The sequence below is a fragment of the Leptodactylus fuscus genome, chromosome 10 (genome assembly GCF_031893055.1).
Source record: "Leptodactylus fuscus isolate aLepFus1 chromosome 10, aLepFus1.hap2, whole genome shotgun sequence".
Lineage (NCBI taxonomy): Eukaryota > Metazoa > Chordata > Amphibia > Anura > Leptodactylidae > Leptodactylus > Leptodactylus fuscus.
Window position 1 is genome coordinate 86,848,624 of NC_134274.1, and position 20,587 is coordinate 86,869,210.

At 54.2% G+C, this 20,587-nt stretch overlaps 1 protein-coding gene across 1 annotated transcript; it reads right to left on the minus strand.

Annotated features, from left to right (window-relative positions):
* Nucleotides 1-1,113: 1,113 nt before the first annotated feature.
* Nucleotides 1,114-17,572, minus strand: CCDC86 (coiled-coil domain containing 86). Its single transcript, XM_075288361.1, has 5 exons — nt 17,516-17,572; nt 15,376-15,868; nt 3,254-3,383; nt 2,948-3,022; nt 1,114-1,507 (listed from the first exon to the last, which is right to left on the minus strand). Exons 2-5 carry the CDS (start codon nt 15,678-15,680, stop codon nt 1,361-1,363), a joined length of 657 nt encoding a protein of 218 aa, XP_075144462.1. The 5' UTR covers nt 15,681-15,868; nt 17,516-17,572; the 3' UTR covers nt 1,114-1,360.
* Between the last annotated feature and the right edge of the window lie 3,015 nt (nt 17,573-20,587).

Consider the following 20,587-nt stretch of genomic DNA (forward strand, 5'->3'; position numbering starts at 1 on the left):
CAGAGATGGGGGGACATGAAACTGGGGGCAGAGATGGGGGTACATGAAACTGGGGGCAGATGAAGGGGGGGACGGCATGACACTGGGGGCAGAGATGGAGGGGACATGAAACTGAGGGCAGAGATGAGGGGACATGAAACTGGGGGCAGAGATGGGGGGACATGAAACTGTGGGCAGATGAAGGGGGTACGGCATGACACTGGGGGCAGAGATGGGGGGGGCATGAAACTGGGGCAGAGATGGAGGGGGGGACATGAAACTGGGGGCAGATGAAGGGTGTATATGAAACTGGGGGCAGAGATGGAGGGGGGCATATAATGTACGGGTGACTGTAGGAGGATTATACTGTGTGCGGGCACATGAAAAATGAATGAGAATGGGCGGAGTCAACATAAAAGCGGGCGGAGCTAAATTCACATATTTGAGCATATTTTGTCCCTCTTTCTAATATTCAAAAGTTGGGAGGTATGCCTAAAGCCATCAGAAAATACGTATTTCCGATTGCTTTAGCCACTGAGAAGCCGCGCTACTGTCTGCAGCAGCGCTATTCAGCTGGAACGCATGCCGTTATGGACGCACATTCCAAACTGAATGGGGTCACCGCTACATGAGGAACTGTATTGCGGGGTCACGGCCTTAGAAAGGTTGAGAACCACTGTCATAGATTATAATGGGGTCCAGGTGTTTTCCACACGAATCATGCAGAGAGGAAAGTAGTCCATGAAGTCCTGTTCTCTCTGCAGCTTCTCTGCGGACACTGCACGGAAAACACGCGGACCCCATTATAGTCTATGGGGTCTGTGTGCTTTCATACGTTCACTGCTTATCAATGCATTCGGTAATCCATTCAGGGGGTCCTCCGGGAGACCTAAACAGAATACCGAACGCAGATGTGAACCAGGCCTTACACAGCTAGCCACATTGACCGGTTTGTCTCTATGGCCCTATACAAATTCCCGTGTATTATCATGGGCCTGCGTATATGGCATCACCTTTTGCAGCCCGGGATGGAGCATGGATGGCATCCTTTGCCGCTCACAGACCTGGCACATACACAAGGCTTATACTGAGAATAAATGGGGTTCCCTATAAAACACTCCGACAGGGTCAATGGAAGGGAAACAAAAATCCACATCAGTTTATTCAGTAAGAAAGAACTGGTTGTAGCAGAACAGTCTGTTCCACAGGGGGCAGAATTGGGTGACGGGCGACATCTCAGATGCAAAGCCAAAGGTCACTGGTTACACAAAAACACTAAAATCGGCATCTCCTCCCCTTCAGTTACACATAAGCAATCCGCAGTGACGTCTACGGCAGGCACTTTGTTTCTGTCCATCTTTGAAGTCCTAATAAAGTTGCTTCATGTAGAGATGGCCTCCTTCTCTTTGCCCTTAGAGGGCGCCGTCTTTTGCTTTTTGCCGGCCTGTGACATCATCAGCGTGTCTCTCTTCTCTATGTTGCGCAGCTGCTTCTTGCGAGCCCGTTTCAGTTTTGCTGGATTCCGGATCTAAGGGAAGAGAATATCTGCGGTTAGCGGAAGTAGAGGCAGCGAGCGACGGCGAAAATAATGGACTGTTCTATAGGATGATGGACTGGTCTGTGCCAAAATACGTGCTCCACCTTGTGCTGCCGACATAAGCAGGCGCAGCATAAAAGATGGCGATTATCCGCAGCACATCGCCCCGTGTAAAAGGGACGTGCTGCAGATAAGCCTTATGTTAACCCCTTCCCGACATGCGCCGTAATAGTACGGCGCATGTCGGGTCTGTAACTACTGCTTTAAGCAGTAGACAACCGGCTCTAATGCCTCTGATCGGTCCCCGGACTGATCAGAGGCATTAACCCCTCCGACGCCGCCATTTTGCCCGGGATCGCCGGCTCCTGGAGCCTGTACAAGGCTCCCAGGCTTGTCTGCAAATCCTCTCTTTTGCAGGCTGGTCTATGCATTAGCATTGTAATGCATTGCATTAGTGATCAGACCCCCTGGGGTTCAACACCCCTAGGGGGTCTAATAAATGCAAATAAAAAAAAAAGTTAAAAAAAATATAAAAAGAATTAAAAGTTCAAATCACCCCCTTTCCCTAGAACACATATAAAAGTAGTTAAAAACTGTGAAACACATACATGTTAGGTATCCCCGCGTCCGAAATCGCCGGCTCTACAAATCTATAAAAATATTTTTCCTGTTCGGTAAACGCCGTAGCGGGAAAAATAGTCGAAAGTGCCAAACCGCCATTTTTTCACTGTTTTGATTCTGATAAAAATTTGAATAAAAAGTGATCAAAGCAATAACATTTCCCGAAAATGGTAGAACTACAAAGTACACCCGGCCCCACAAAAAAAGACGCCCTATGCATCCCCGTACACGCACGTATAAAAAAGTTATGGCCGTCGGAATATGGCGACTTTTAGAAAAAAAATTTTTTAACACAGTTTTGGAATTTTTTTTAGGGGTCAAAATGTAAATAAAACCATATAAATTTGGTATCCCTGGAACCGTACCGAAACACAGAATACAGGGGACATGTCATTTTGGCTGCACAGTGAACGCCGTAAAACCAAAGCCTGTAAGAAAGTCGCAGAAATGCATTTTTTCTTCAAATCCACCCCATTCTGAATTTTTTTCCTGCTTCCCTGTACATTATATAGAATAATTAATGGTAGTATCATGAAGAAAAATTTGTCCCGCAAAAATTAAGACCTCATATGGCTCTGGGAGCGGAGAAATAAAAAAGTTATGGGGTTTAGAAGGAGGGGAGTCAAAAACGAAAAACCAAAATAAAAAAATGCCATCGGCGGGAAGGGGTTAAAGGGCCGGGATCGGCAGAGATAATCCAGCCCTTAGCTCTGTCCTACTTCTCTCTGAACTGGCTGACGGATCCCGACTAAGGTAAGGGTTAAAAAAGAGAGGAGAACCCCGAACACGGCCCCTCGGGCCGCCACTTACCACTTGCACCACCTCCGCTCGTCTCTCATTCTCCAGCCTACGTTTCAGATTTTCTTCCCGACGTCTCTTTTTCTCCTAAAAACAAAGCAGGATTTAATACAAAATCTTCCCGAGTGCAAAGAGTCCACTGGGACATATGGTGGGAGTTGTAGTCAGATATGGTTTTAGGCTCTGGGTTAGTCTCACATCTAGGCCAGACTTGCCTGGTCTCTTATAGTAGGCGGTATAATGTACAGAACATTGATGTGCTATATAGTAAGTCGCCCTAGTCCTGTATCAGGCGCACGGACGGACGGACGGCCTCACCTCTTTCTCCTGCTGCTTTTCATCCTTTAACTGCTGGGCCAGGCTTTGCATCAACTTTTTCTCTTGTCTTTGCTTCATTTTCACCTCCCACGAGGTTCGCAGCGGCCGATCCTTCACCATGATTGAGAACCTGAGGAGGCAGCGGATACATGAAGCTTAGTATATATTCTGTATAAGGATGCAAAGTCTTATTCCTCCACCGGTGGGCAGTATCGTTGCATGATTGCCCTATAGCCCACCTTGTCAGGGGGCGGCTGTGCTCGCTTGTCCAACTGCAAGGCAGCTGCTGTGATATAAAGCAGGGCCTCACTAGTAATGGCAGACCTGCAGTCTCTGTGGCTGGAATGGCTGAAGGATCTTCGGACATCATCACCAAGAGTCCTCAGGTAGTCGCCGGGCTCCGCGTAGGGAAATTCCAATCCCAAATCAATCATTTCCAGTACGGAAAACTTTGCCTCTCTTCACACCATTAACATGACCCCAGCAGGGAACTGAAGCTGCCGCTTACACGTTTCGGCAGTCTAGTCGTAGCATCATGATAGGACTAAGGCCGTCCGATGACATGTGGAAGCTGTAACTTTAGTTGTGGTGCAACCGTTCCGTGCTGGAAATGATTGGCTTTGGATTGGAAACCGTGTTACTCACCTCTCCTGGTCTTCTTCAGGTACAGTATGTTGAATGGTGTCAGCGATTGTCCTATGGTTGGGCAAGTGTGACCAATTTCATGACAAGTCACAACACCACCTGACCACAGGGGCCCAATCACAGGCCTCAGCCATCCAGAAGACGATGAAGACTCAGCCCAAGCCCAGAGAGGAGTAAGGCTGGGTTCACACTGGGTTTTGTGGTCAAGATTTTGAGGCGGAATCCACCAAAAAATCGGCCCCCCATTGAAATCAACGAGAGTCGGTCATTTCTTTACTCCTCGAGCGGTCTGTTCAGGCTCCGGAATAAAGAAGCGACCTGCTCATTCTTCAGCCGCTGACCTCCGCCTCCCTCCTGACTAGGCACATTCATTTGGGCCTAATCTGGAGCGGAGTGCTGCACCGGCATCCAGTCGTGGCTTCCGTTTTTTTTGGTCCGGAATCTGAGTTGGCCTCTGCCTCAAATTCTAGACCAAAGAACTCTGTGACCTCAGCCTTAGACCGGGTTCACACAGGGTATTTTGGACCAGAAACTGATGCGGAGGCTGCCTCAGGTTCCAGGCCAAAAAACAGGTAACTGCGACTAGATGCCGATGCAGCACTCCGCTCCGGATTAGGCCCAGATGAATGTGCCTAGTCAGGAGGGAGTGTCTTCAGTCGGACGTCCGAGACGAAAGCGGCCGCAGCATCCGTCTGAAGAATGAGCACGTCGCTTCTTATTTCCGGGAACCGGAGCAAACCACTACCGAAAAAAAGAACTGACCGGCTCCAATTGATTCCGTTTTTTGGAAAGGATTTTGAGGTGGATTCCGTCTCAATATCCTAATCAAAATACCCCTAAGGCTCACACTACCACCGATGTCTGTTGCAGGAGAGAATGGGACGGGGACAACTTGCCGGTGGTCATTTGAATGGTTTTTATAGGTGACCGCCGGTGTCCATACTGCGCCCTCCCTGCCTGGTAACCGTTTTATTTTTTTTTGCACAGACACAAACTAAGACCTGCAGGACTCTGTGTCTATGCAAAGAAAATAGTTACCAGGTTTGAGGGTGCTTATGGACACCGGCGCTCCCCTTTAAAACCCATTCATATGAATGACCGCCGGCGCCCCCTGTCCAGATTCACTGGGGTTTACAACGGAGGTAGTGAGAACATTTGCTCACCTCCCCGGGCGCTGCTTATACTCTCTGGTGTCTCCCATTCACCTGCTCACCTCCCCGGGCGCTGCTTATACTCTCTGGTGTCTCCCATTCACCTGCTCACCTCCCCGGGCGCTGCTTATACTCTCTGGTCTGAGGATAGCCTCTCCCATTCACCCTCTCACCTCCCCGGGCGCTGCTTATACTCTCTGGTCTGAGGATAGCCTCTCCCATTCACCTGCTCACCTCCCCGGGCGCTTTGTATACTCTCTGGTCTGAGGATAGCCTCTCCCATTCACCTGCTCACCTCCCCGGGCGCTGCTTATACTCTCTGGTCTGAGGATAGCCTCTCCCATTCACCTGCTCACCTCCCCGGGCGCTGCTTATACTCTCTGGTCTGAGGATAGCCTCTCCCATTCACCCTCTCACCTCCCCGGGCACTGCTTATACTCTCTGGTCTGAGGATAGCCTCTCCCATTCACCTGCTCACCTCCCCGGGCGCTGCTTATACTCTCTGGTCTGAGGATAGCCTCTCCCATTCACCTGCTCACCTCCCCGGGCGCTTTGTATACTCTCTGGTCTGAGGATAGCCTCTCCCATTCACCTGCTCACCTCCCCGGGCGCTGCTTATACTCTCTGGTCTGAGATAGCCTCTCCCATTCACCTGCTCACTTCCCCGGGCGCTGCTTATACTCTCTGGTCTGAGGATAGCCTCTCCCATTCACCTGCTCACCTCCCCGGGCGCTGCTTATACTCTCTGGTCTGAGGATAGCCTCTCCCATTCACCTGCTCACCTCCCCGGGCGCTTTGTATACTCTCTGGTCTGAGGATAGCCTCTCCCATTCACCTGCTCACCTCCCCCGGGCGCTGCTTATACTCTCTGGTCTGAGGATAGCCTCTCCCATTCACCTGCTCACCTCCCCGGGCGCTGCTTATACTCTCTGGTCTGAGATAGCCTCTCCCATTCACCTGCTCACTTCCCCGGGCGCTGCTTATACTCTCTGGTCTGAGGATAGCCTCTCCCATTCACCTGCTCACCTCCCCGGGCGCTGCTTATACTCTCTGGTCTGAGGATAGCCTCTCCCATTCACCTGCTCACCTCCCCGGGCGCTTTGTATACTCTCTGGTCTGAGGATAGCCTCTCCCATTCACCTGCTCACCTCCCCGGGCGCTGCTTATACTCTCTGGTGTCTCCCATTCACCTGCTCACCTCCCCGGGCACTGCTTATACTCTCTGGTCTGAGGATAGCCTCTCCCATTCACCTGCTCACCTCCCCGGGCGCTGCTTATACTCTCTGGTCTGAGGATAGCCTCTCCCATTCACCTGCTCACCTCCCCGGGCGCTGCTTATACTCTCTGGTCTGAGGATAGCCTCCCCCATTCACCTGCTCACCTCCCCGGGCGCTGCTTATACTCTCTGGTGTCTCCCATTCACCTGCTCACCTCCCCGGGCACTGCTTATACTCTCTGGTCTGAGGATAGCCTCTCCCATTCACCTGCTCACCTCCCCGGGCGCTTTGTATACTCTCTGGTCTGAGGATAGCCTCTCCCATTCACCTGCTCACCTCCCCGGGCGCTGCTTATACTCTCTGGTCTGAGGATAGCCTCCCCCATTCACCTGCTCACCTCCCCGGGCGCTGCTTATACTCTCTGGTGTCTCCCATTCACCTGCTCACCTCCCCGGGCACTGCTTATACTCTCTGGTCTGAGGATAGCCTCTCCCATTCACCTGCTCGCCTCCCCGGGCGCTGCTTATACTCTCTGGTCTGAGGATAGCCTCTCCCATTCACCTGCTCACCTCCCCGGGCGCTGCTTATACTCTCTGGTCTGAGGATAGCCTCTCCCATTCACCTGCTCACCTCCCCGGGCGCTGCTTATACTCTCTGGTCTGAGGATAGCCTCCCCCATTCACCTGCTCACCTCCCCGGGCGCTGCTTATACTCTCTGGTCTGAGGATAGCCTCTCCCATTCACCTGCTCACCTCCCCCGGGCGCTGCTTATACTCTCTGGTCTGAGATAGCCTCTCCCATTCACCTGCTCGCCTCCCCGGGCGCTTCGTATACTCTCTGGTCTGAGGATAACCTCTCCCATTCACCTGCTCCCCTCCCTGGGCGCTTCGTATACTCTCTGGTCTGAGGATAGCCTCTCCCATTCACCTGCTCACCTCCCCGGGCGCTGCTTATACTCTCTGGTCTGAGGATAGCCTCTCCCATTCACCTGCTCACCTCCCCGGGCGCTGCTTATACTCTCTGGTCTGAGGATAGCCTCTCCCATTCACCTGCTCCCCTCCCCGGGCGCTTCGTACACTCTCTGGTCTGAGGATAGCCTCTCCCATTCACCTGCTCCCCTCCCCGGGCGCTTCGTATACTCTCTGGTCTGAGGATAGCCTCTCCCATTCACCTGCTCACCTCCCCGGGCGCTGCTTATACTCTCTGGTGTCTCCCATTCACCTGCTCGCCTTCCCGGGCACTTCGTATACTCTCTGGTGTGAGATAGCCTCTCCCATTCACCTGCTCACCTCCCCGGGCGTTGCTTATACTCTCTGGTCTGAGGATAGCCTCTCCCATTCACCTGCTCACCTCCCCGGGCGCTTTGTATACTCTCTGGTCTGAGAGAGCCTCTCCCATTCACCTGCTCACCTCCCCGGGCGCTGCTTATACTCTCTGGTCTGAGGATAGCCTCTCCCATTCACCTGCTCGCCTCCCCGGGCGCTGCTTATACTCTCTGGTGTCTCCCATTCACCTGCTCCCCTCCCCGGGCGCTGCTTATACTCTCTGGTCTGAGGATAGCCTCTCCCATTCACCTGCTCGCCTTCCCGGGCACTTCGTATACTCTCTGGTCTGAGGATAGCCTCTCCCATTCACCTGCTCACCTCCCCGGGCGCTGCTTATACTCTCTGGTGTCTCCCATTCACCTGCTCACCTCCCCAGGCGCTGCTTATACTCTCTGGTCTGAGGATAGCCTCTCCCATTCACCTGCTCACCTCCCCGGGCGCTTTGTATACTCTCTGGTCTGAGATAGCCTCTCCCATTCACCTGCTCACCTCCCCAGGAGCTGCTTATACTCTCTGGTCTGAGGATAGCCTCTCCCATTCACCCTCTCACCTCCCCGGGCGCTTCGTATACTCTCTGGTCTGAGATAGCCTCTCCCATTCACCCTCTCACCTCCCCGGGCGCTGCTTATACTCTCTGGTCTGAGATAGCCTCTCCCATTCACCCTCTCACCTCCCCGGGCGCTGCTTATACTCTCTGGTCTGAGGATAGCCTCTCCCATTCACCTGCTCACCTCCCCGGGCGCTGCTTATACTCTCCGGTGTCTCCCATTCACCTGCTCACCTCCCCCGGGCGCTGCTTATACTCTCTGGTCTGAGGATAGCCTCTCCCATTCACCTGCTCACCTCCCCGGGCGCTGCTTATACTCTCTGGTCTGAGGATAGCCTCTCCCATTCACCTGCTCACCTCCCCGGGCGCTTCGTATACTCTCTGGTCTGAGATAGCCTCTCCCATTAACCCTCTCACCTCCCCGGGCGCTGCTTATACTCTCTGGTCTGAGGATAGCCTCTCCCATTCACCTGCTCACCTCCCCGGGCGCTGCTTATACTCTCTGGTCTGAGGATAGCCTCTCCCATTCACCTGCTCACCTCCCCGGGCGCTTTGTATACTCTCTGGTCTGAGGATAGCCTCTCCCATTCACCTGCTCACCTCCCCGGGCGCTGCTTATACTCTCTGGTCTGAGATAGCCTCTCCCATTCACCTGCTCACTTCCCCGGGCGCTGCTTATACTCTCTGGTCTGAGGATAGCCTCTCCCATTCACCTGCTCACCTCCCCGGGCGCTGCTTATACTCTCTGGTCTGAGGATAGCCTCTCCCATTCACCTGCTCACCTCCCCGGGCGCTTTGTATACTCTCTGGTCTGAGGATAGCCTCTCCCATTCACCTGCTCATCTCCCCGGGCGCTGCTTATACTCTCTGGTGTCTCCCATTCACCTGCTCACCTCCCCGGGCACTGCTTATACTCTCTGGTCTGAGGATAGCCTCTCCCATTCACCTGCTCGCCTCCCCGGGCGCTGCTTATACTCTCTGGTCTGAGGATAGCCTCTCCCATTTACCTGCTCACCTCCCCGGGCGCTGCTTATACTCTCTGGTCTGAGGATAGCCTCTCCCATTCACCTGCTCACCTCCCCGGGCGCTGCTTATACTCTCTGGTCTGAGGATAGCCTCCCCCATTCACCTGCTCACCTCCCCGGGCGCTGCTTATACTCTCTGGTGTCTCCCATTCACCTGCTCACCTCCCCGGGCACTGCTTATACTCTCTGGTCTGAGGATAGCCTCTCCCATTCACCTGCTCACCTCCCCGGGCGCTGCTTATACTCTCTGGTCTGAGGATAGCCTCCCCCATTCACCTGCTCACCTCCCCGGGCGCTGCTTATACTCTCTGGTGTCTCCCATTCACCTGCTCACCTCCCCGGGCGCTGCTTATACTCTCTGGTCTGAGGATAGCCTCTCCCATTCACCTGCTCACCTCCCCGGGCGCTGCTTATACTCTCTGGTCTGAGGATAGCCTCCCCCATTCACCTGCTCACCTCCCCGGGCGCTGCTTATACTCTCTGGTGTCTCCCATTCACCTGCTCACCTCCCCGGGCACTGCTTATACTCTCTGGTCTGAGGATAGCCTCTCCCATTCACCTGCTCGCCTCCCCGGGCGCTGCTTATACTCTCTGGTCTGAGGATAGCCTCTCCCATTCACCTGCTCACCTCCCCGGGCGCTGCTTATACTCTCTGGTCTGAGGATAGCCTCTCCCATTCACCTGCTCACCTCTCCGGGCGCTGCTTATACTCTCTGGTCTGAGGATAGCCTCCCCCATTCACCTGCTCACCTCCCCGGGCGCTGCTTATACTCTCTGGTCTGAGGATAGCCTCTCCCATTCACCTGCTCACCTCCCCCGGGCGCTGCTTATACTCTCTGGTCTGAGATAGCCTCTCCCATTCACCTGCTCGCCTCCCCGGGCGCTTCGTATACTCTCTGGTCTGAGGATAACCTCTCCCATTCACCTGCTCCCCTCCCTGGGCGCTTCGTATACTCTCTGGTCTGAGGATAGCCTCTCCCATTCACCTGCTCACCTCCCCGGGCGCTGCTTATACTCTCTGGTCTGAGGATAGCCTCTCCCATTCACCTGCTCCCCTCCCCGGGCGCTTCGTACACTCTCTGGTCTGAGGATAGCCTCTCCCATTCACCTGCTCCCCTCCCCGGGCGCTGCTTATACTCTCTGGTGTCTCCCATTCACCTGCTCGCCTTCCCGGGCACTTCGTATACTCTCTGGTGTGAGATAGCCTCTCCCATTCACCTGCTCACCTCCCCGGGCGTTGCTTATACTCTCTGGTCTGAGGATAGCCTCTCCCATTCACCTGCTCACCTCCCCGGGCGCTTTGTATACTCTCTGGTGTGAGATAGCCTCTCCCATTCACCTGCTCACCTCCCCGGGCGTTGCTTATACTCTCTGGTCTGAGGATAGCCTCTCCCATTCACCTGCTCACCTCCCCGGGCGCTGCTTATACTCTCTGGTCTGAGGATAGCCTCTCCCATTCACCTGCTCGCCTCCCCGGGCGCTGCTTATACTCTCTGGTGTCTCCCATTCACCTGCTCCCCTCCCCGGGCGCTGCTTATACTCTCTGGTCTGAGGATAGCCTCTCCCATTCACCTGCTCGCCTTCCCGGGCACTTCGTATACTCTCTGGTCTGAGGATAGCCTCTCCCATTCACCTGCTCACCTCTCCGGGCGCTGCTTATACTCTCTGGTCTGAGGATAGCCTCCCCCATTCACCTGCTCACCTCCCCGGGCGCTGCTTATACTCTCTGGTCTGAGGATAGCCTCTCCCATTCACCTGCTCACCTCCCCCGGGCGCTGCTTATACTCTCTGGTCTGAGATAGCCTCTCCCATTCACCTGCTCGCCTCCCCGGGCGCTTCGTATACTCTCTGGTCTGAGGATAACCTCTCCCATTCACCTGCTCCCCTCCCTGGGCGCTTCGTATACTCTCTGGTCTGAGGATAGCCTCTCCCATTCACCTGCTCACCTCCCCGGGCGCTGCTTATACTCTCTGGTCTGAGGATAGCCTCTCCCATTCACCTGCTCCCCTCCCCGGGCGCTTCGTACACTCTCTGGTCTGAGGATAGCCTCTCCCATTCACCTGCTCCCCTCCCCGGGCGCTGCTTATACTCTCTGGTGTCTCCCATTCACCTGCTCGCCTTCCCGGGCACTTCGTATACTCTCTGGTGTGAGATAGCCTCTCCCATTCACCTGCTCACCTCCCCGGGCGTTGCTTATACTCTCTGGTCTGAGGATAGCCTCTCCCATTCACCTGCTCACCTCCCCGGGCGCTTTGTATACTCTCTGGTGTGAGATAGCCTCTCCCATTCACCTGCTCACCTCCCCGGGCGTTGCTTATACTCTCTGGTCTGAGGATAGCCTCTCCCATTCACCTGCTCACCTCCCCGGGCGCTGCTTATACTCTCTGGTCTGAGGATAGCCTCTCCCATTCACCTGCTCGCCTCCCCGGGCGCTGCTTATACTCTCTGGTGTCTCCCATTCACCTGCTCCCCTCCCCGGGCGCTGCTTATACTCTCTGGTCTGAGGATAGCCTCTCCCATTCACCTGCTCGCCTTCCCGGGCACTTCGTATACTCTCTGGTCTGAGGATAGCCTCTCCCATTCACCTGCTCACCTCCCCGGGCGCTGCTTATACTCTCTGGTGTCTCCCATTCACCTGCTCACCTCCCCAGGCGCTGCTTATACTCTCTGGTCTGAGGATAGCCTCTCCCATTCACCTGCTCACCTCCCCGGGCGCTTTGTATACTCTCTGGTCTGAGATAGCCTCTCCCATTCACCTGCTCACCTCCCCAGGAGCTGCTTATACTCTCTGGTCTGAGGATAGCCTCTCCCATTCACCCTCTCACCTCCCCGGGCGCTTCGTATACTCTCTGGTCTGAGATAGCCTCTCCCATTCACCCTCTCACCTCCTCGGGCGCTGCTTATACTCTCTGGTCTGAGATAGCCTCTCCCATTCACCCTCTCACCTCCCCGGGCGCTGCTTATACTCTCTGGTCTGAGGATAGCCTCTCCCATTCACCTGCTCACCTCCCCGGGCGCTGCTTATACTCTCCGGTGTCTCCCATTCACCTGCTCACCTCCCCCGGGCGCTGCTTATACTCTCTGGTCTGAGGATAGCCTCTCCCATTCACCTGCTCACCTGCCCGGGCGCTGCTTATACTCTCTGGTCTGAGGATAGCCTCTCCCATTCACCTGCTCACCTCCCCGGGCGCTTCGTATACTCTCTGGTCTGAGATAGCCTCTCCCATTAACCCTCTCACCTCCCCGGGCGCTGCTTATACTCTCTGGTCTGAGATAGCCTCTCCCATTCACCCTCTCACCTCCCCGGGCGCTGCTTATACTCTCTGGTCTGAGGATAGCCTCTCCCATTCACCTGCTCACCTCCCCGGGCGCTTCGTATACTCTCTGGTCTGAGGATAGCCTCTCCCATTCACCTGCTCACCTCCCCGGGCGCTTCTTATACTCTCTGGTCTGAGGATAGCCTCTCCCATTCACCTGCTCACCTCCCCGGGCGCTGCTTATACTCTCTGGTCTGAGGATAGCCTCTCCCATTCACCTGCTCACCTCCCCGGGCGCTGCTTATACTCTCCGGTGTCTCCCATTCACCTGCTCACCTCCCCCGGGCGCTGCTTATACTCTCTGGTCTGAGGATAGCCTCTCCCATTCACCCTCTCACCTCCCCGGGCGCTGCTTATACTCTCTGGTCTGAGGATAGCCTCTCCCATTCACCTGCTCCCCTCCCCGGGCGCTGCTTATACTCTCTGGTCTGAGATAGCCTCTCCCATTCACCTGCTCGCCTTCCCGGGCACTTCGTATACTCTCTGGTCTGAGGATAGCCTCTCCCATTCACCTGCTCACCTCCCCGGGCGCTGCTTATACTCTCTGGTGTCTCCCATTCACCTGCTCCCCTCCCCGGGCGCTTCGTACACTCTCTGGTCTGAGGATAGCCTCTCCCATTCACCTGCTCACCTCCCCGGGCGCTGCTTATACTCTCTGGTCTGAGATAGCCTCTCCCATTCACCCTCTCACCTCCCCGGGCGCTGCTTATACTCTCTGGTCTGAGGATAGCCTCTCCCATTCACCTGCTCACCTCCCCGGGCGCTTTGTATACTCTCTGGTCTGAGGATAGCCTCTCCCATTCACCTGCTCACCTCCCCGGGCGCTGCTTATACTCTCTGGTCTGAGGATAGCCTCTCCCATTCACCTGCTCACTTCCCCGGGCGCTTCGTATACTCTCTGGTCTGAGGATAGCCTCTCCCATTCACCTGCTCACCTCCCCGGGCGCTTTGTATACTCTCTGGTCTGAGGATAGCCTCTCCCATTCACCTGCTCACCTCCCCGGGCGCTGCTTATACTCTCTGGTGTCTCCCATTCACCCTCTCACCTCCCCGGGCGCTGCTTATACTCTCTGGTCTGAGATAGCCTCTCCCATTCACCCTCTCACCTCCCCGGGCGCTGCTTATACTCTCTGGTCTGAGGATAGCCTCTCCCATTCACCTGCTCACCTCCCCGGGCGCTGCTTATACTCTCTGGTCTGAGATAGCCTCTCCCATTCACCTGCTCACCTCCCCGGGCGCTTCGTATACTCTCTGGTCTGAGGATAGCCTCTCCCATTCACCTGCTCGCCTCCCCGGGCGCTGCTTATACTCTCTGGTCTGAGGATAGCCTCTCCCATTCACCTGCTCACCTCCCCGGGCGCTTTGTATACTCTCTGGTCTGAGGATAGCCTCTCCCATTCACCTGCTCGCCTCCCCGGGCGCTGCTTATACTCTCTGGTCTGAGGATAGCCTCCCCCATTCACCTGCTCACCTCCCCGGGCACTTCGTATACTCTCTGGCCTCTCCCATTCATCTGCTCACTTCCCCGGGCGCTGCTTATACTCTCTGGTGTCTCCCATTCACCTGCTCACCTCCCCGGGCGCTGCTTATACTCTCTGGTCTGAGGATAGCCTCTCCCATTCACCTGCTCACCTCCCCGGGCGCTTTGTATACTCTCTGGTCTGAGGATAGCCTCTCCCATTCACCTGCTCGCCTCCCCGGGCGCTGCTTATACTCTCTGGTCTGAGGATAGCCTCTCCCATTCACCTGCTCACCTCCCCGGGCGCTTTGTATACTCTCTGGTCTGAGGATAGCCTCTCCCATTCACCTGCTCACCTCCCCGGGCGCTGCTTATACTCTCTGGTGTCTCCCATTCACCCTCTCACCTCCCCGGGCGCTGCTTATACTCTCTGGTCTGAGATAGCCTCTCCCATTCACCCTCTCACCTCCCCGGGCGCTGCTTATACTCTCTGGTCTGAGGATAGCCTCTCCCATTCACCTGCTCACCTCCCCGGGCGCTGCTTATACTCTCTGGTCTGAGATAGCCTCTCCCATTCACCTGCTCACCTCCCCGGGCGCTTCGTATACTCTCTGGTCTGAGGATAGCCTCTCCCATTCACCTGCTCGCCTCCCCGGGCGCTGCTTATACTCTCTGGTCTGAGGATAGCCTCTCCCATTCACCTGCTCACCTCCCCGGGCGCTTTGTATACTCTCTGGTCTGAGGATAGCCTCTCCCATTCACCTGCTCGCCTCCCCGGGCGCTGCTTATACTCTCTGGTCTGAGGATAGCCTCCCCCATTCACCTGCTCACCTCCCCGGGCACTTCGTATACTCTCTGGCCTCTCCCATTCATCTGCTCACTTCCCCGGGCGCTGCTTATACTCTCTGGTGTCTCCCATTCACCTGCTCACCTCCCCGGGCGCTGCTTATACTCTCTGGTCTGAGGATAGCCTCTCCCATTCACCTGCTCACCTCCCCGGGCGCTTTGTATACTCTCTGGTCTGAGGATAGCCTCTCCCATTCACCTGCTCGCCTCCCCGGGCGCTGCTTATACTCTCTGGTCTGAGGATAGCCTCTCCCATTCACCTGCTCACCTCCCCGGGCGCTTTGTATACTCTCTGGTCTGAGGATAGCCTCTCCCATTCACCTGCTCACCTCCCCGGGCGCTGCTTATACTCTCTGGCCTCTCCCATTCATCTGCTCACTTCCCCGGGCGCTGCTTATACTCTCTGGTGTCTCCCATTCACCTGCTCACCTCCCCGGGCGCTGCTTATACTCTCTGGTGTCTCCCATTCACCTGCTCACCTCCCCGGGCGCTGCTTATACTCTATGGTCTGAGGATAGCCTCTCCCATTCACCCTCTCACCTCCCCGGGCGCTGCTTATACTCTCTGGCCTCTCCCATTCACCTGCTCACCTCTTCTTATTCTCTTTCCAGACTCTTCCAGATTTTGGCTTCCCCTGGGGTATCAGCGGCTGGGCCGGGGCTTCCCTCTTCCTCTTCAGATTTGGCTGATTCTCCCCTCCAGTCTTCTGGGGTCCCTGGCTCTCCTCTGCCTGCACTGGCTCCTCCTCCCTCTTGTCCTGGCCCTTCTCTGCCTGCACAGGAGCCGCCACCACCTCCATCTTGGTCTCCTCTACACGATCCCCCTCCTCCGGGGTCTCTGCCGCCTCCTGATCTCCCCTCCGCCTGCTTCTCCTTGTCTTCCCCCTCCTGTCCATGTTAGCTGCCGCCTCTCTCTCGCTGCCCACGACAACTTCCGCTTAGCAGAAGCCTCACACTCCACGTGCGGCCTCCGGCGGACGCGCTCTGATGACGTCACGCGGCGCTGCCCGAACCCTGTCACCATAAAAACATGAACGCGCGTCTGGTTCCTCGTCCCTGTACAGCGCCCCCTGGAGTGGATTCACTATAGTGACAGCAGAACAACAGAGACAGTTATTGCCACCTACAGCGCCCCCTATGGACAGTGCACTTAGATATTTGGAGAAGGGGGGGATACTGAGGAGGGGGAAGGAGAAGCGAACTGCCCCATTTCTATAAGACACCAGAATAGCGCACAGGACTCCCCGAAATGTATACAGACCCCCGAAACCATTGCATAGCGACCTCTGCAGCCATAGCAGAAGAATGACGGAGCGAGCGAGGCGCCGAGCGAACACCAACAAGTTGGAAAACTCACACCTAGCTTTAGTTATATTATGTAGATTGCATAGCTCCTAGGCAGGACTGACCGCTTCTCTATGTGGGCGGAGCTATGGGACGGCCGGCGTCCACAAGAACATGGCGGCTCTCAGAGGTCCAGAGCGTCCTGAACCAGTGCCCGTACTCCGGGCGTACGCTGCCCCACCTGTGTGGGCTTACCACAGGACCGCAGTGCTCTGCCGCGGCCGGACAAGGGGTCGCCTGCGCCGTGGTCTGGATCGTCGGTTCGGCCTGGTGTCCCGTGGCGGCTGCGGCCTCTGGACTCTGCATGTCCGTCGGGGATGTCACCGATGTCTGCTCAGGGCCATCTACAGGAGAAGGGTTGTGACGACAGGCGAGTTAGGGGACTTTGAGAAGGGAGAGGGGTGGGGTGTTGAGAGTGAGGAGGTTGCCGATCCACTAGGAGACGCAGGAATGGGGGGGCCTGGGGCAGGTAAACCTGGGGCCCCCTGGAAGGGGAACGGGGATAGGGCCACCACAGCGCCCACAGACAGAATGGGGGCACATGGCTTGCCGCGGGACGGGGGCCCTCATAGGCACCCCTGTAATATTGGTGCATAGGGAGCCCAGGGTTTGGTGAGGCCGTGGGCACAGGTTGGTGGGGGGGAAAGGTGACACACGGTCTGGGGGGGGGGGGGGGGTTTGAAGGGGTCACTGGGTAGGTAAGACAGGGAAGGGGGCATAGGGTTGAGGGGAAAAGGGGCACGGGATAGGAGAAAGAAGAGAGCACATGAGGGAGTGGGTAGAAAAAAGGGGGTTGGCGGGTGCCAGGGGGGAGATGAGGAAAAGGGAGCACAACGCAAAGGAAGAAGCCTGCGCGGCGCTATGGGTGGGTTGCGCAGGGGGTCAGGGTTCCGCAGGTGAAGTCGTGGGTACTGCTAGTATATATATATATAGGGAACACAATGTACATTAGTTTTCCTATCAGTCTGTCTTTGTAGAATGGGAGAAAATCCACACAAACACAGAGAGAACATACAAACTCCTTGTAGATATTGTTCCTGGTGGGATTTGAACCCAGGACTCCAGCACTGTGAGGCTGCAGTGCTAAACACTGAGCCACCATGTTGCCCCTTTTGCTGCGATTCTATCCATTTTGGAGTGGGATCAGGACATAACATGTGCACAGAACCCTTGGCTGAGGATTGGGGTTTTCGGGACAATTGTGTGCACACGTGGACTCCTTCTATCTGCCCTTCACCTGTAATTTGGCTTGAGGTGACTGATGGCTCCACTTATCCCTTTTCTCTCCCTCCTCCCTATCGTCTTACCCCATCCCCCTCTTCCCGTCCTTTCCTAGAGAAACCGATTCATATGTAAAAAAACAAACACATGGAGATTCATCTCTGACCTCTGCCACAGGAACATTACAGAAGAGACGCGCGTCTTGTGAGTCCCTGGGATATTCTGGCACCACCTGACAGTCTCATAGCCAATAGACAGTGGTGGGCGGGGACCTTACACTGCTGATGTCATATACACTATATTATAAAAATGAATTTCTGTCTGTCTGTCTGTCTGTTCTCTAATGCGAACCAAATGACTGGACCGATCTTCACCAAATTTGGCACAGAGATACTTCAGGTATCCGGGAAGGTTTAAGACGAGACTCCAACTCGCTCGGACGTACCGTTGCTGAGATACAGCATTCCAAACACAGTGCCCCCCCCCTTAGCCAATACAAACCTGCAAGACTTTCACTCATATTCCAACTGCAATACACACGGTCACTCCACAAGCACAATACAACACTGATATCCAAACTGAGATACACGCATCAGAGGATTAGATACACAGATCAGCACACAGTCCCACACACCAGAGGATTAAATACGCGCTTCTGCAGACAGTTCCACACACTGAAGGATTTGATACAGGCGTCTACACACAGTTCCACATGCCAAAGGATTAGATACAGGCGTCTACACACAGTTCCACACTCCAGAGGATTAGATACGCGCGTCTGCACACAGTCCCACAAACCAGAGAATTAAATACGCACTTCTGCACACAGTTCCACACTGAAGGATTAGATACAGGCGTCTACACACAGTTCCACACTCCAGAGGATTAGATACGCGCGTCTGCACACAGTTGTACACGCTATAGGATTAGATACACGCGTCTTCACACAGTACCACATGCAGTAGGATTAGATACGTGCGTCTACACACAGTTCCACACGCCAAAGGATTAGATACGCGCCTCTTCACACAATACCACACAGGGAAAGATTAGATACGTGTGTGTGCACACAGTACCACACTTTGGAGGATGAGATACATGCCTCTGCACACAGTACCACAAGCCAGAGAATTAGATACGTGTCTCAGCACACAGTATCACACGGGGGAGGATTAGATACGCTCATCTACACACAGTACCACATGCCGTAGGATTATATACGCACGTCTGCACACAGTACCACATGCCGGGTGATTGGATACATGCTTCTACACACAGTTCCACACACTGTAGGATTAGATACGCACCTCTTCACATAATACCACACAGGGGAGGATTAGATACATGTGTCTTCACACAGTTGTACTCGCCATAGGATTAGATACACGCTTCTGCACACAGTACCACATGCCGTAGGATTAGATACGCGCGTCTACACACAGTACCACATGGGGGAGGATTAGATACGCGCGTCTGCACACAGTACCACATGCCGTAGAATTAGATACGCGCATCTACACACAGTTCCACACTCCAGAGGATTAGATATGCGCGTCTGCACACGCCATAGAATTAGATACACGCGTCTGCACACAGTACCACATGCAGTAGGATTAGATACGCGACTCTTCACACAGTACCACACAGGGGAGGATTAGATACGTGTGTGCACACAGTATCACACTTTGGAGGATTAGATACATGCCTCTGCACACAGTACCACAAGCCAGAGAATTAGATACGCGTCTCAGCACACAGTATCACACGGGGGAGGATTAGATACATGCCTCTGCACACAGTACCACAAGCCAGAGAATTAGATACGCGTATCAGCACACAGTATCACACGGGGGAGGATTAGATACAGGCCTCTGCATACAGTACCACATGCCAGAGAATTAGATACGCATATCAGCACACAGTTCCACATGGGGGAGGATTAGATACGCGCATCTGCACACAGTACCACACGCCAGAGTCATTAGATACGCGTGTCTGCACACAGTTTCACTTACTGGAGGATTAGATACACGCCTCTTCACACAATATCACATGGGGAGGATTAGATATGTGCATCTGCACAAAGTACCACACCAACAAGAATTAGATACTTGCATCTAAACACAGTACTACACGGGGAAGGATTAGATACAGCTTTACTCCAGGTATCCATAACAACTGATCACAGGTTTTTCACTGACATCCAAAATGAGATTCACACAATCACATGACGCTTATGGACATACACACAAACAACATACAAAATACACCAGTGCAAAACTGGACAATTCTTATGGGGCCACTACACAAACATAAAATGTAATATACCCGTGCGAAGCCGCGTCCTCCAGCTAGTATAATATATAAGGTGCTGTAAGGTGAACACAAGGCGTTACAGTAATGGAGGACGTACGGATGGCTCTGTGGCTCCTCTCACTGCAGGATACAGAGCACTGACTGCTGGAACGCTTACACATTGCTATAGAGTTACAGAAGGAATAGGAGAGTTTAGTCAGATTGAATCAATTACAGGCGATTAGTGAGAGAGATCAATAAACAGGAGGGCGTCTATCTGTGGTGTGCGACTGCAGGTTCTTCTAATTCCACCCCATTTATAATTTTTATTTTCTCAGATCCCCAGTATACGGTTTGGAATATTATGGCCCTATCGTGAGGTAATATTCGTCTTACCAATAAACCAGCCACGAAATATCTTTGTAAATGGAAAGAAGATTAAAAGACGAGAATCCCGAAATGCAGAATGGCTGCAGAAGGAAAAGGGTTAAACAAGTGCCCCGAAATGTAATGCAATGGAGAGAAGACGAGAAACATAAGAATGTAGTAATATATATATATATAGGAAAGCGGGTGAGAATATAAGATGCGGGAATTACTCCATGTAACATCCTACACAACATTACACGAAACTTACAAGAATCCAGGACTCAGGGAAACTTCCTTGGAATTGTCTCCAGCACAGATGTCTGACAAATGTCTCAGCTTTCCTATGTCTTTGCTGTGGGATTTCCATGAGCTTGATGTTTGGTCTGTGTAGAGAATCCCTCTATGTCTGCCGGGTGCTGTGGCGTGTACCTGTAATCCTAGCTTCTCTGGGGGGCTTAGGCTGTGGGATCGCTCCATTTGGGAGTTCTGGTCTGATCTGCCTGGGTCTGGTGTTAGCACTATGCTCATCAGTAATATGGTGACTCTGGTCTAAGACCTCGTGCACCAGCCCAAA